The sequence below is a fragment of the Phascolarctos cinereus genome, unplaced genomic scaffold (assembly GCF_003287225.1).
Source record: "Phascolarctos cinereus isolate Bilbo 61053 unplaced genomic scaffold, phaCin_HiC Scaffold_5;HRSCAF=322, whole genome shotgun sequence".
Classification (NCBI taxonomy): domain Eukaryota; kingdom Metazoa; phylum Chordata; class Mammalia; order Diprotodontia; family Phascolarctidae; genus Phascolarctos; species Phascolarctos cinereus.
Window position 1 is genome coordinate 252,211,278 of NW_027555958.1, and position 16,355 is coordinate 252,227,632.

General features: G+C 43.8%; 1 protein-coding gene across 1 annotated transcript in view; it reads left to right on the forward strand.

Moving 5' to 3' along the window:
* Nucleotides 1-14,712, forward strand: part of PELP1 (proline, glutamate and leucine rich protein 1) — a 32,223-nt gene extending 17,511 nt beyond the window's left edge. Inside the window, 12 exon segments of the mRNA XM_020966444.2 lie at nt 9,462-9,521; nt 9,984-10,134; nt 10,604-10,733; nt 11,001-11,088; nt 11,337-11,425; nt 11,509-11,625; nt 11,780-11,927; nt 12,109-12,268; nt 12,363-12,418; nt 12,617-12,823; nt 13,124-14,428; nt 14,556-14,712. Coding sequence (XP_020822103.2) covers nt 9,462-9,521; nt 9,984-10,134; nt 10,604-10,733; nt 11,001-11,088; nt 11,337-11,425; nt 11,509-11,625; nt 11,780-11,927; nt 12,109-12,268; nt 12,363-12,418; nt 12,617-12,823; nt 13,124-14,428; nt 14,556-14,651 — 2,607 coding nt within the window. The 3' untranslated portion in view covers nt 14,652-14,712.
* The last annotated feature ends 1,643 nt before the right edge of the window (nt 14,713-16,355 follow it).

The following is a 16,355-nucleotide window of genomic DNA, read 5'->3' on the forward strand; positions in this document are numbered from 1 at the left end:
GATTTTTCACAAAAATAGTAATAACTAGCATTTACATAGTGATTTAAGATCTACAAAGTGTTTTACAAATATTATCTTGTTTTATCCTCACAACAATCCTGGGAGGTAGGTGCTATTCTTATCTCCATTTTACAGATAAGGAAACTGAAGCAAAGGGAGGAAGACTGACAGCTTATGTCTAAGGTTGGATTTGAACTCAGGTCTTTCTGACTGCAAATCTCCAGTCTATCCACTGCACCACCTAGCTTCCTAGCTGATTAATTGTGTTGACTGTTTTTCTAACGTTGAACCATACTTGAATTCCTGTATAAATCCAGCTTGGGTCATGATGATTTCTTGGATGAATTGCTGTGGTATATTTTACTTAAAATTTTGGAATCACTTTTCATTAATGATAGTGGTCAATAATTTCCCTTCCAGTTAATTTTTAATCCTTCTTCAATGGTCCCTTATTTAATATAACTTTTATTGCATCATAGTTAGTAAAGAATGTGGTTCATATTTTTGCATTTCTGTATTCGTGATGTTTTTATGCCCTAATACATGGCTGATTTTTGTAGATATGCCATGCACAGCTGAGAAATAAGTATGCTTCTCCTGTTCAAAAATTAGCAGAAATCTTTGACATCTAAGTTTTCTGAAATTTTATTTAGGTCTTTTATATCTTCTTGTTTATTTTTTGGTTAAGTTTATCTAGCTCTGAGAGTGGTATATTGAGGTCTTCCACTAGTTTACCATCTATTTCTCCCTGTAAGTCATTTAATTTTTTCCTTTAAGTAATTAAATGCTATGCAAATGTATACATGTATTTTTAATATTGAAGCTCATTTATTATCTCATACCGTTCAGCAAGATATTTTCCCTATTTATCTTTTGTTTTTGTTTTTGTTTTGGGGAGGCAGTGGGGGTAAGTGACTTGGCCAGGGTCACACAGCTAGTAAGTGTCAAGTGTTTGGTCTCAGGCCGGATTTGAACTCAGGTCCTCCTGAATCCAGGACAGGTGCTCTATCCACTGGGCCACCTAGCTGCCCTTCCCTATTTATCTTTTTTAATCAAATGAGTTTTTGATGTTGCTTTGTCTGAGATCATGGTCACTATCCCTATTTTTTTCAGTTCAGCTGAATCATAATAGATTTTGTTCCAGTTCCTCATCTTAACTCTGTATGAGTTTTAAATATGTCTCTTGTAAGTAGTGTATCTTTGGATGCTCCTTTCTAATCCATTTTGCTATCCTCTTCATTTTTATAGGTTATCTTAGTCACATTCACAGTTATGATCATTGCCATTTATCCTATTCTCTTATACTTTTTCTTTTCTTTGTTCCCTGCTCTCTTTTCATCTCAAGTTCTTACTATTTCTTGGTTTCCACTTAACACCTTCTTACATTTTCCCATCTCCATGTACTAATACTCTTCATCAACCTGCTTGCTTTGAAGAAAATCCAGTACCTCACTAGTTCATTGAGGAAAAAGGAGTCCTACCTTAATGAAAGAAAAGATTATCCTGTTATTTTCAAGCAAATGTAGAAGAACAGAACAGATGGCTATAAAATTTTGGACAAATACAGGTTCCACCAAACTTTCTTGAATAAATAAGGCATTTATAATTAGTTTATGAATTATTTGCATTGTCAGTGAGGGCTGACAAAGGGCCAGCAAATAATTTGAGTATGTTAAATGCACTGGTTGTAATAATAATAACTTGTGCTTTAAATAATGTTTTTTGTACTTATAAAGCACTTTTATCATAATAACCTGTCAGGTAGTTAGTACAGGTATTATTATGCTCATATGGAGCCCATTAAAATCCCCAGATTTTTTAAATTATATTTTTTGAAAATTCTTTTTTTTTAAATTTATTTTGATTTATCAACAATCATTTCCATAAGCTTTTGAGTTTTAAATTTTTCTCCACCTCCTGCCCCAAGAGACAACGCAATCTGAGAACCCCCAGATTTTTTTCAAATTTTGTCTAGCATTGTTTCCCCTCTTTCATTGTATAGTTGATTTCTAAAAAAAACCCTTATGTTTATAAATTGAATAGTTTTTCTTATTAAATTTAATCTTAATAAATTTGGCCCATTTTTTCTCATCTAGTGATATTCTTGGATCCCATTTTTGTTGTCTGGGTGTGTCAGCTGTCACTCCTGGTTTTATGTTAACTGTCAGTTTTATTAGCGTCATATCTGTGACCTCATCTCTCCCACTTATTCATAAAGAGACCTGATGACCCCTAGTCACTTAACCAACTTCATTCCATTTCATGGCTTTAATTTAAGGTTTTCTTGATTTGGTCCACAAAGACATTTTGAAAGACTGTCAGATCTCTTGGAGAAATGCAGATATATTTATGACATTCCTCTGTCAGAAATTAGATTTGTTGTTCAGTCGAACACAACTCTTCAAGACCTTATCTGAGGTTTTCTTGGCAAAGATACTGCAGTGGTTTTCCATATCATTTTTGCAGTTGAGGAACTGCGGCAGACAGGGTTAAATAACTTACTCAGGAGCACACGTTAGTATGTTTCTGAGGCTGGATTTGAACTCATGAAGAACGAGTCTTCCTGTTTCCAGGCCTAGCACTCTATCCACTGGGCCACTTAGCTGCCCCCAAATTAGGTTAGTATTGCCTATTTCATTGTATTTATTTTTCCATTCTAGCAAGCATTTATTAAGCACTTACCTTCACTCAGGGATAGAAAGATCTTTACCAAATTACATTGTGCTATGGTCAGATTCTGTTGTGTCCAGTTTGGGGCACTATTTGTGTTGGAAGGTTATTGATAGATGGAAACACAACCAGATGAGTAGTCTGGGAGTTTCCGATTTAGGAGCCCATGGAGCTATTAGTCTAGACATGTGAATGTGATTGCTTTATTCAGATATTTGAAGAGCTTTCTGAAGGGATTAAACTTAGTGAGGAAGGAGGCAGGTAGGGAGGGGATTCAGTGGAGGCGGTTCTGGACTCCTTCCTCAGACACTTAACTAGCCCTGAAACCCTGGACAAGTCACTTAATTTTTCTTAGCCTCAGTTTTCTCATCTGTAAAATGAGGATAACAATAGTATATACCTTCCAGAGTTGAGGACCAAATATATGTAAAATGCTTTGAAAATTTGAAAGCTAGTTGTCATTAAACTCTGTACCTCCAGGGGGCAGAACTGTGTCAGATAAATGGTGTAAGAAAGCTTTTCAACTGTGGAGTGGATATAATGGGGGAATTTTAGTTTTGTTGTCTTTATTTTTACACTGCAGTGATTTCCTCCACCTTCCACTGAACCCTTCCCAACAACAGAAAAACAAAAGCTAGCCAAAGCTCTTAATAATTCTGCTATAACAAGGAAGATAGGATTTTGTCAGCTTAGTCCCTGGCTTCCATTATGTCCCACCTTCTATTGGAAGACTTCCCCACCCCTTCTTCATTCCAGTGTCTTCCTCTGTTAATTATTTCCTAATTATCATTTATCTAGCCTATTTTATATATATTTGATTGCATATTAGCTCCTTCATTAGATTGTAAGGTCTCTGAGGACAGGAAGTGTCTTTGTTCTCTTTTTTAAAGCTCTAGCAAGTAGCACTGTGCCTGGCACATAGTAAATGCTTAATAAATGTTGATTGATTGGTCTTATCTTTTTCAGAATATTTTCATCGATTTGCAAACTGAGATCCAGAGAAAGTCAAGTTACTTCACCTAAGGTCTTATATACAGCTAGTTATAGGGCCAGTTCTGAAACACAGCTGCCACATTCCATCCCTCCCCCTCTTTTTTTTTTAAACAAATAAGCGTCATATCATCATAGATTTATGATTAGGCTTGAAGGATCTTAAAGGTCCTCAATTCCTCATTTTACAGCAAATGAGGAAACAGAACTAGAAAATTCAAGTGACTTGTTCAAGCATAAATCACTTGCCTGGCACATATTAAGTGCTTGTTGACTTACTGTGGTTTGTACCACTCTGCCTTTCAGGGACTAGGTTAAAGTATGCAGTAAGACCTGCTTAGAAAATTGCTTTGACAAACATCATTAATTATTTGTGACAACTTGGATTTGAACCTAGGTCCTTTCTATAACACTGCACCACCTCCCTCCTGATTCAGAGGCTTTCCACTGTTCCTCTTCTGCTGTTTCCTCCTTCATAGGCTTCTCCTTGCCAAGGCAAATCCCTCTGCATGCACTCTTGAAGTTCCCTCCTTCTCCAGGAGATTCATCTCTGTTGTCATCCCCCCCCCTCCCTTTAGTCTTCATCCTCTCTTTATACACCTGCATATAACTACCCTATTCTTAATCTCACTTGATCCAGCCACCCCTGCTAGCTGGAAGAGATACAAATTTATATCTCTTCTTCCTTTTTCAGTTTAAACTTCCTGAGAAATCAGATGCCTCCACATCCTCTTTTCTCATTTACTTCTTAACTCTCCAGTTAGGAGGGGAGAATTGGGGGAATCACCAACTGCTTTTTGGACAAAAATATACACCTCATTATATTTCCTCTGCTCCTAACTTTCCTATTACTGTTGAGGAGACCGCCATCCTCCCAGTTATCCAGCCTTGAAACTTCAGTTTCAAAACTCTCATTCATCCCACATACCCAGTCTCTTCTCAGTCTTGCTGTTTTCACTTTCACGGCATCTTGTATATATACAGGCTCTTTTTTTCCACCCACAACCATCACCATGGTACAGGCTTTCATCACTCCTCCTCTGCAGTAGTGTCTCATTGGTCAGTTTAATTCAAGACTCTTTCACCACTCTAATATAACTTTCACTCAGTTAGCAAAATGTTTTTCCTAAAGCATAGTTCTGTCCATGTCTGTTCTTCTGTCCTGCCTGTGCCCCCTTTCCCCCTCCCCTCCCATCAGTAAACTTCAGTGGCTCCTTGTTAGCTCCAGGATCAAAAATAAAATTTTCCATTTGGCATTTGGAGGTGGCTAGGTGGTTTGGTGGAGTCAGGACCTAGAGTCAGGAAGACCTGAGTTCAAATCTACCCTCAGATACTTACTAGCTATGTGACCTCGAGCAAGTCTTTAACTTATATTTGCCTTAATCCACTGGAGAAGGAAATAGCCACCCACTCCAATATCTTTGCCAAGAAAACCCCATGGACAGGATTGGCATGCTATGGCCATGAAGAGTCAGACATGACTGAACAACAACATTTGACATTTAAAGCCCTTCGTAACTGGGGTGTGGGTGTGGATGTGTGGGTGTGGATCTGTGTAGTTAATTGCATGTTATCTCTTCCATTAGAATATGACCTCTGTGAAGCTGGTGGGGTGTGTTTTTTTATGTTTGTTTTGTTTTTTTGGCCATTTGTATTCATTGTTTATTAGCACTGTCCCTAGTATATAGTAAGTGCTTAATAAATGCTTATTTACTGACAACTACTTCTCAGGGAGTAGGTTGAAGTTTACATTGGCACAGTGATGAAAAGATCTCTTAGCAAATTACTTTGGTAAATGTTTTAATTTACTTGATTGAAAACATTTCCTCCCTAAGAATGTTAGCTTTTCACTTATGGCAAAAGTTACAAAAATTAGCTGTTTTGGTCTTTAAGGGATTTTAAGAAATGAGATGTTTTCACCGTGAACTTTTTGGGGGGGGGGGCCCTCGGCAAGTGAGTCTTAAGTATTCATTAAGGCAAAGAAGGCAGAACTTCTCTTAGGCAACACTCCCAACAGCAGGTATTTCAGACTAAAATGATACCTTTCCTTGAAATATATAATGTGATTCAGGATATTTTTTTCCTTAGGAATGATTTTTGTTTAGTTGTATCTCTTATAAGGTTTTCTTTAAATTGGTTTTACGTCTTTGCTTTATGAGATAGTTCCTCTTTTTTATCATTCTTCATAAGATTTTACAGATCAGCTTATATTTAACTTGGTGTTGGTGTCTTTGGCACCTAAATCTGTTGCTATTCAGCATCCCAGAATCAGTTTTTAAAAAAATAAGAAAAATGAGAAATAGTTGAAACAATTTAAAGAATTAGAAATGGACATCAGAAATGATATTAACACTAACTATAATAAATTTATCCAGCAATTTAACCAATGTAAATTAATTGGCACAACAAGGAGACTAAGAAAACTCAGCATCTTAGTCATTAGATGTCTATAAACTCCTTCATGATCAGTATCATTTTATAAAGCTAAGAGAAGTAGAAGAGGGTAATATGAAGTTTAAAGTCATCCTAAGAGCATTAAGAAAGAGTAGATAGAGTCAGGAAGATTCCTTTTCTGGAGTTCAAATCCAGCCTCAGACACCTACTAGCTGTGGGACCCTGGACAAGTCACTTAACCCTGTTTGCCTCAGCTCCTCATCTGTAAAATGAGCTGGAGAAGGAAATAGCAAACCACTCCAATATCTTTGCCAAGAAAACCCCAAATGGGATTAGGAAGAGTTTTATTCAACTGAACGACAACAAAGGAATGAGGACTACACACAGAAGGAAACTAGAAAAGATTTGCAAAAACCATTTTAACCAATTGTTCTGTATGTGTAGGACTGTGGAGCCACCACACATTTCTACAAGTCTACTATATTTTACTGCCCCTTTAATGGGAGACCTAGGAGTTTAGATTCTTCTGAATGCTAGATAGCCCAGCACACTTGGACTGGATAGTCATAGTTCTGGACCTCTTAGAGTGGGGGAAGAAATGGGACTACCAGGAACAAAGTCGAGAAAAGCAACCAGACTTTACCAAATTTATGTGGAGGAGGTCCATGCTTGAGCAATACAGTTTTTTCCTCAAGCTTCTAAACTTTCCTCTTAGCATTGAAAGTAGTCAGTCTTTTGGCTTATTTGCCATTTAGGTATGTCCTGACCCCCATGTCCTCCATTAAATTTAAGATGCCGTGAAGTGCTAGTGTAGACCCTAGGCTTAGCTCTGTCACCAACTCAAATCATTTCCCTTTTTTAGATCTCAGTTTCTTCATCTCTGAATGAGAGAGATTGATGTTTCAGGTCCCTTTCAGCCGTAATATTCTGTGAGTCTGTTGTGGTTTTTTTCGTTCATTCGTTTTGTTTTTTTAAAGCAGGATATGAACTAAAGTGTGATCTGGATTAATGCGTTTCGTACAAGTCAGCTTCTGATTCAACACTTGCTAAGTGTGCTTAACTTAAGGAAATCATGGCCTGCCTGTTTTTCCCCCCAACAAAACCCTAATTGTTTTGCTGTGTCTAGTTGGTCCCTAGATTGCCAACACCCAAGATAAGGGTTTGGTTTTGCACTTTTAGACTTTGTCACTTCTTTGAAAGATAAAAAATCTCTCTTTTCCTCTGTCTGATTGGCCAAAGAATCCTCTGGGCCATGCAGACTTCAGCCCCTAGTGATTCCTCAGTAGGGAAGATTATATCCAACATTGTTGGGTGTATTCTGTCCCTTATTCACTCCAACCACTCTTTCTTGCTAAAGTATTAACGCTGTTCCTCAGAAACAGGGGGAAGGCTTTTTTGGCTTTTGGTCAAGGCAGAGTCAGATTTTTAGTAATTAAGTGTAACAAGTAAATTTTAGTTTATTCTTACAAATTTTTCTGCTCAGATCAGAATCTCAGATTAACAGTGTGATCAACTTTGTGTCTTTTAAGTCAAATTATTGGCTACCTCTATTGCAAGGGTAGAATAAACCAAAACTTTGCCACAGGAATCCAGCTTAGTTGATTAATGCAGGCCTTAACAACTATCTGAGAAATGATACTCTTATTGGAAAAACTAGAATTTTAATTTGTTATTTGGTGTGGATTCTGAGTGACATCTATGTTAAGCATAGAAATACTTTTGGAATCAAAACTAAAATGATTTCTGAGTTATCTACTTTATATTTCTTACCTGTTCTCTTTCAGTCTAGATAGTAAAGATGTTAAGATCATTCATTGTCATATAATAAATATGAACACTATCATAAGGAATAACTATCTAGAAATGGAATGGGCTGCCCAGGAGTTCATGAGTTCCCCTTCACTTGGACGTCTTTGAGTGGAAGCTTGTCAGGGATGTTGAAGAAGAGATTTCTGGTCAGGTTTGAGTTGGAATAAAAGTCCTTTCAGTTTTTGTAATTCTGGGATTCTGGTGACTGGTCTGTCTAAAATGTACACAGGTAATTTACCCTTGAAGTAATTTGGAGAAGGAGAGCGCATTGGAACCATAGAAGAGCAGCATGTAGGAGGATGTCCCTTGAGCTGAGTCTTGAAGAGAGTCAGGGATTCTGAGACCTAAAGATAGGGGCACATTGTAGGCATGGGAGATGGCCCGTACAAGTGCCCAGAAGTAGGAGGTGGGATGTGGAATTTGGATGTGTTTGGTCTAGTTTGGCTAGAACCCAGAATGCATAAAAGGGAGTAATGAAATGATGAGCCAGGTCACGGAAAGGCTTCCAGACTGAAAAATTTGTGGTATATACCAGAGGCATTGGGGAACCACTGAAGGGTTTGGATAATGGGTACAGAGAATGGGGAAACAAGCAATTATATAGCACTTACCATGTATCAGGCACTGCGCAAAGCACTTGTAACAGATATATCATTTGGTCCTTACAGCAGTTATGCAAGGTAGGTGCTATTATCATCTCCTTTTTACTGTTGAAGAAGCTGAGGAAAACAGCCCGTTAAACCTCTGTTAAGCAACTTGCCCAAGGTCACGAAGCTAGTGAGTGTCTGACTTCAGGTCTTTTGGACTCCAGGCCCAGCAGTCTATCTGCTGGCCCACCAACTGCCACTGAGAGATATGTTCAGACCTGCGCTTTAGGAAGATTATTTTTGCAGAAGAGGTGAAAACATCATTAGTTCAGGCAGGAGGTGATAGAGTGGTAGCCATGTTAAGTGGAGAGAGAAGCAGAATTGGGGTCACCCAAGCCTAGAGATTGTTTATTTTGGCTGGCAATGCCCTCCACAGAAATCGGGAAATTTTGGAGGCAGGGACAGGTTCAGGGAGGGAGATAGTCTTGTTTTGGACATGTTGTAGAAGACAGTCTGTACTCGGGCATTCGCTGCCTTTCCCATCATATTTCCTAGTGCTCAAACAGTCTACTTATTTTGATCTGAAATATCCCTTGTGTATTACTTTTACAGTAACTGTGCCTCCCACTAGCTGGTCCCTTGCCTGAGCTGCCCTTTTCTTTGCTTCTTCCACCCCCTACCCCCGGTCATCTAAATTCTACCCATCCTTCAGAACCTAGTTAAGGGGTTGGTTTGTGTCTAGAAAAAGGAGGATGAGTGGAGACAAACTTGATTTTAGAGAAATAATAGAAATGGTGCCTCCTGAGCTGTTCCCACTTTGCCAAGAGCTGCAGTCCTGGTGATCCATAGTAGATAAGCCAAGGGTTCCTTTGTTGCCATCAGTCTGTATGAGATCCTCTGAATGTTCCTCACTTCCCCTTTTTGGTAAATACTAATTAAGATTATAAGGATTGTTGGGGGGAATGGGGAAGGAGTTCTTTTATTTTTCTCAATAATTCCCTTTCCCTCTAGGGCAAACTGGCCTCCTTTTTCCTATCCCGAGTTGAAGCCTTGAGCCCTCAACTCCAGCAGGTAAAAGGGTTGTGGGGAGGACATAATAATGGAGGCTGGAAAGGGTACGGTGGGGAAGGATACAGAAAAGGCTGGATCTCCCTGCATTTAACTTTATGGCAGTCATATAGAATACAAGGTCCCTAGTATTGGGATGATTCTGTATCTTTGCCCAATACAGTCTTCCCCTTTAAATTTTTCTCTTGCCTCTGGCTTATTCTGGTCTTAAGATTTGTCTTTCCCTCCTATACAACCCACATAGACACCTCTACCTACTTCCTTGTCTCTTCCCCTATTTATGTCTGTCTTCTTCTGAGCTCATTGTGTCTTGGTCTTCCCTTCTTCCTTTGTTTCCCTCAGGTTTAGAATCGATTTTCCACCACCATTCCCCACCCCCATTCCATGTTTCTCACTGGTACTTGGGGAGGATCACAGAGTGATTCCCTTGGGTGACCCAGTTCCTGACTCTCCTCCCTACTATAGTTGGCGTGTGAGTGTTACGCGAGGTTGCCTGCCCTGGGAGCTGGCTTCTCCCAGGGCCTGAAGCACACAGAGAGCTGGGAACAAGAGTTACATTGTCTACTGGCCTCACTACATGGCCTTTTGGGGGCCCTCTACGAGGGCGCTGAGACTGGTATGGTTGGGTCAGGATTAGTGGCCGGGAGAATGGTGGGGGTGGTAGGGTTTGATTGCTGTGGTTCTTGGGAAGGTAGTGATGAGAAGGGTGGGGAGGGAGATTGTTGCTAGAATGGTGTGGTTGGGGGATAACAGGCAAGGGGTCATTCATTCACTGATTATTTCTTGCCTCCTGTGGGGAAAACACCACTTATTCTAAATAAGGCAGTGACTGAGGTTGAATCTGGGAAAACTTGAGAACCCCTCATTTTGTTGAAACAGAGCAGGACATGTGGAGATGAACAGCGTGCCTGCTTTAGGCATGAGTATAAGGCATGAGTATAACCTGAGCAGGGTAGAGTCAATCTGGGAAGATATCTTGAATTTGAATTTTGGGGAAAGAGGAGCACAGTTTGGTCAAGGGATGATTAAAAGTAGGGAGTTTATTGGCTGTCACTCTGTATGTGTGTGTATGTGTATGTATCCAGCCCCGATACAATATGAAGGCCCTGGAGTGGAGCTGCTGCTGCCACCCCCTGCAGATAATGATGTTCATGGTCTTCTCCAGCTTCGACAAAGGTTTTCAGGGCTGGCCCGATGTCTGGGGCTCATGCTCAGGTGTGGGAAAGGGAATGACATGGTATTGGGAGGTGGGAGAGAATAATAAAGGTTGAAGAGGGGAGGAGGGCCTGGAAAGAGGCAGGGTGAGAGATGGAGTCAGGAGAGATTAGAATTCAGCTCTTGTCGGGGTGCTCTCCGGGGTAAGAGGGCAAGAAATGATACTGGGCAGGGCCCTAGAGAAGCAATGAAAGGACCAGAGGAAAAAGGGCTGGTCATTTGGAGGGGCCAGGCCTGATAGCATCTTGTCCCTGCCTCTACTTACAGCTCAGACTTTGGGGCACCAGTGTCTGTGCCAGTGCAGGACATACTGGACATTATCTGCCGGACCCTCAGTGTTAGTGGCAAGAACATTGTAAGTGAAGAATACTCACCATATCTCCATAGATCACCTGTGCTGTCTTTACCTGCCCTAGGATCCCCTGACCCCTAAGAATCAGGGCTCCTTATACTCTCTGGTTTCCTCTCCAAAAATGCCTCTACCTTTTCACTTTTCCTTATCTCCTTTCTCCATTGCCTCCTTTCCCTTCTTGCCTCCCACCCCCATACCCTACCCCTCATCTTCCCTTGCCCCATGAACATACTGATTTCTCTCCTAACCAGAGCTGGCTGGGGGATGGTCCTTTAAGGCTACTGCTGTTGCCCTCTATCCACCTGGAGGCCCTGGATCTGCTCTCTGCCCTTATCCTTTCGTGAGTGTGATTGGGGAGGGGGGAGTTGTTGAGGGAGTTGGGAAAATGATCTCAGTGTTCATATTCTCCCCTCACTCTTCCAGGTGTGGGAGTCGACTTGTTCGATTTGGGGGACTTATCTGCCGCCTGCTTCCCCAGGTCCTTAACACCTGGAGTGCCGGGCGAGACCCCCTTCCCCCAGGCCAGGAGAGACCTTATAGGTAATGAAGCTCTAGGAGTGTTGTTGTAGCTTTGGGGAGAGTAGATGGGATATAGGGAGAAGTCAACTGAGAGGATTGAGAGGTGGGTTTCTAAGAGAAGAGTGGAGAAAAAAGACCCCTTTCACACCCATAACTCTCTTCCTTTGTCTCCCAGTGCAGTTCGGGCGAAGGTGTACTCAGTGCTGGAACTATGGGTACAGACCTGTGGGGCTGGGGCTGGGGTACTCCAGGGGGGAGCTCAGTCTGAGGCTCTGCTCACTCACCTGCTTAGTGACATCTTCCCACCTGCTGATGCCCTCAAGGTGAGGCCTGAGTTTTCAACCTCAGTCTCTCCCAAATACTCTTCCAACCTGACTCTCTTTTATTCATTTCCTTCCTTACTTGCCCTGCTCCCTTCCTCCTTTTTTATTTATCATACTTTCTAACTTACCTACTAATAATATTCTTCCTGCCCCCTCCCCAACCCTCACCTCTGTCCCCAAGCTTCGTGGTCCCCGGGTCACCCAGGATGGAGGATTGCAGTCTGGGAAGCCTAGCGCCCCCAAGAAACTAAAGTTGGACTCAGGGGAAACTGTGGTCCCACCCCTGCACAGGAAGGGGGATAGCAATGCCAACAGTGATGTCTGTACCACTGCCCTGAGAGGTGAGGCTCCTTGACAGCACTGAGAAATGTTCTCTAATTTGGGGAAGTCAGCCCAGTTTCCTTCACTCATGTGAACCCCTTCCCATCCTCCCAGGTTTGAGCCGGACCATCCTCATGTGCGGGCCCCTCATCAAGGAAGAGACTCACAGAGTTGGTCCCCTGCATCGGGGTCTTGGATTTGGGGTGGAGGGGTGAAGGGGTGAAGCCTGGAATGTTGGTGACTAGAGTGACTGGCCTTTTCTTCCCTTCCTCCCCCTACAATATGTTGTCTTTGGTGGCAGAATTGAGGGAGGAGAGGGAGTGGGGGGTTGTCGCTTAGTGTGTGACCTCTCTTTTTGACTCCCCCAGCGACTCCATGAGCTGACATTGCCCATGGTGATGGGTACCCAACAGGGTGAGATTCCCGGAGGTTCTCCCTATACCAGTGCCCGATGTCGCCGAGAGCTCTACCGCCTGCTACTTGCTCTATTGCTGGCACCAGCACCACAGTGCCCTCCCCCCCTCACCTGTGCCCTGCAAGCCTTCTCCCTTGGCCAGCATGAGGAGAACCTTGAGGTACCTACCTCTTAATGCCCTCACTTCTCTGGGAGATGTTCCCTCCTCTTCTAACCTCTGACCCAGGTTTTCTGACTATCTTTGGGAAATCCAGTCTGTCTATGGACGCTCCTTGCTCTTTTCCCTTTTACTGTGTCACATCTTAGGTCTTCCCTTGCCCTGGAGCTCAGCTTCTGTTTTTCTCCTTTTCTGGCTTTTCCGGTCCCATTCCTGACTTGGCTCCTCTTAGATTCTTCCCTTCCCTTCTCTTCTCTTCCATGGTGCTAATAGCCCCCATTTTCTCTCTTCTCCCTCCTCTAGGTCTCTTCCTTCTGCTCTGAGGCACTAGTGACCTGTGCTGCCTTGGCCCACCCTCGAGTCCCTCCTCTCCAGTCCCCAGGGCCCTCCAGTCCCCCAACTGCTCCTCCAACTCAGCCTGAGCCCCCTTCCCCCTTCCGGGCCCCACCTTTCCATCCCCCCGGTCCTCGGCCCCCAGTCTCTGCCACCGCTAACCACGTGGGCCTCCCTGTCCCAGGCTTAGTGTCTGTGCCCCCTCGACTTCTCCCTGGCCCTGAAAACCATCGGGCAGCCCTTAGTGAGGATTCTGCCCCAGCCCCTGCTGGGACATCCCCGCCCTCCCAGCCCCCAGATGAGGCCTTTGGAGGAAGGCCTCCCCGACCAGCATTTGTTCATTATGAGAAGGAGGAGACGTCGGATGTGGAGATTTCTCTGGAGAGTGACTCAGATGACAGTGTGGTGATTGTGCCAGAGGGGCTACTGCCCCTGCCCCCTGCGCCTCCCCAGGGTGGCACACCACCCCCGGCACCGCCTGTTGTGGCTACTCCTACCTCCCCACCTCTGCCACCCAAAGAAGAGCCTGAGGAGCTGCCCCCTCCCCCTGGACCCCTCCCACCTCCACCAGGACCCGGAGCCCTCCCACCACCCCAGCTGGTGGCTGAAGGGACACCTGGTGGGGCACCCGCTCCACTGGAAGAAGACCTAACAGTCATCAACATCAACAGCAGTGATGAGGAAGAGGAGGAGGAGGAAGAAGAGGAGGAGGAAGAGGAAGAGGACTTCCCAGAGGAGGAGGAGGAGGAGGAGGAGGAGGAAGAATATTTTGAAGAAGAGGAAGAAGAGGAGGAAGAATTTGAAGAGGAGTTTGAGGAAGAAGAGGAGGGAGAGCTTGAGGAAGAGGAGGAAGAGGAGGAGGAAGAGGAAGAAGAAGAAGAGCTAGAGGAGGTAGAATTTGAACCAGCAGAGGGTGAGGTAGAGGATAGGGGAGCCCCTCCCCCAGATTCTTCCCCCCCTCCCCCTCCCTCAGAGCCTCCCAAGGAAGAGCCAGAGCCTGGCCTCCTGATGGAAGTAGAAGAACCCAGTGCTGAGGATGAAAAGGAGGGTGGTGGTGCCCCTCCCCTGGCCCTTGAGGCTTCACCCCCTCAAGGAGAAAGGGAGGAGGAAGGTAGAACAGTTGTACCAGAAGCACCCCCTGCCGAAGAGCTGGCTGGAAATGAGCCCCCTGCCTTAAGTGGGGAGGGGACTGATGGGAGGGGCAGTCAAGAGCCTCCCCCAGCGAAGGCTGCTGAGGCGCCAGCAACAGAGACCGAAATGGCACCCATGGGGGAGGTAAGAGGGATGTGGACAGGAGGGGGGTGCTGGTGGTGGGTGGAGGAGGAAGAGGCTGCTTCATCGGCTTATTATAGCTTCCAACATTATATACTTCCCTTTTTTCTGTGGCTTTCTACCTCTCCAGAAGGAACAGGATGACACAGCCGCTATGCTGGCCGATTTCATTGACTGCCCCCCTGATGAAGAGAAGCCAACACCCCCACCTGAGCCTGACTCTTAGCACCCCTCCACACTCACACCTCCCAGTCTTCAGCTTAAATAAAGTCATTATCTGTATATCAGCCACAGCCTCTGCTTCTACTTTTGCCTGCTGCACCCCAAACATTTTGTCTTAGAAAACATCTCAGACCTGGCAGGAGGAGACTTTGGCCTTCTGTCTCCCTCTGCACTCATCTGTCCTTCCATCTCTCTCCCTCTTCTCTCCTCCCTCGAAACATCTCTGTGGAGACCAAAACTCAGCAGCCTCATCTTTTCTTTCCCATCGGTAGATGTCTTGGGCTCTGACTGACCATAGCAGCGTTTTTTATAGAGTGCTTTCAGAATTCATAGTCATTGTTTCAACTCTCATAACAATAATAATAGGACCACAGTATTGCCTCAAGTAATTAGGTTGGGGGTGGGTGGGTCAAGTACTGTTGGTCCCATTTTACAGGAAAGAAAACTGAGACCCAAAGGAGAAATGATATAGAGGGGATGGTCCTATGGAGGAACTAGGGCTATATACCATACCAGGGTATACAGACCTATGCCTGGATATGAAGAGGGATTATGGGTCAGGGTGCAGACTCTAATAAGACAGGTCTTCTACACTCAAGCAGCTTAGTTTGGTCTGGTAGCGGGGGTGACACTTTACCTGAAATGGTTGGTAATAGTTGGGTTATCCATAGAGTGGGGATGATGTGGTCCAGTCCCCTAGGGGTATTAGGAAGCAGGCTCAAGAGAAGAAAGGTGATTTCAGCCAAAGTTACACCAAGTAAGTGGCAGAGTCGAGATTTGAACACAGATCCTCAGCTCTCGATCCAGTACTCCTTTCAGGCAATATGTTATGATGTCCCCAACTGGATTTCCATTTAAGGGATAGACTTAAAAAGTAAGGACTTTTCATTTGGAACAAGTAAGGCTGAAAGGGCATGAGAGTTGAAGTTGATAAAGTTTGAAAGGAATGAGTGAGTTAGAGATGATGGAATTTTAGAATCTTTGATGATATTCTGAAGAATGGGTGTAACCTCAACTCTCGCTGTTGTACAGCTGAACAAGTACCATTAATTTCCTCAAGGCTGCTGGCAGGTCTTGATACTTTGGGTTTTCTCTCCAGGAAGAAAGTCTAGCAATGGCCTAAGAATTTGGAGGCCTGGATATTTGTTAGTCCCAACACTTCCTTTGACTAGTTGTACAACCTTGGGTAAGGCACTTTAGTTCTCATCATCTTCCTGACAAGAGTTAGACTAAATTATCTCTGTAGTCTCCTAACTCAAATTGAATAAACTGTGGCTAAGTGATTTTCCCCACCCACTTCCTTGCTTTGCCCTGGCAGCAAATCTGGTCCCTTTCAGCTGCTCTTCTTCCAGACGTGCTGGGGTCTGTCCCTGTGTGTGCAGGTTGTCTGTGTCTCAGGTTCTTTAGAAATTGGGTGGCAGATGGTTGCCCAGAATTGTTCAGAAGCAATTTGGTGTGTTGCAAAGAGCACTCAACTTAAAGTTGGGAAACCAGAGGTCAGATCCTAGTTAGCTTCAAAAATTATTACTGTGTACATAGGAAAGGCACTTTATTTCTCTGGGACTCAGTTTACTAATATGTAAAATGAGGAAGCTGGACTAAATGACCAGGGTGGGGGTGCAGAGATGGGTGGAGGGAAGGGCTTCTAACTCCAGATCTGGGATCCTGGGACCACTGATCTCAAATTTCCTTCTATTGGGTTGAATGC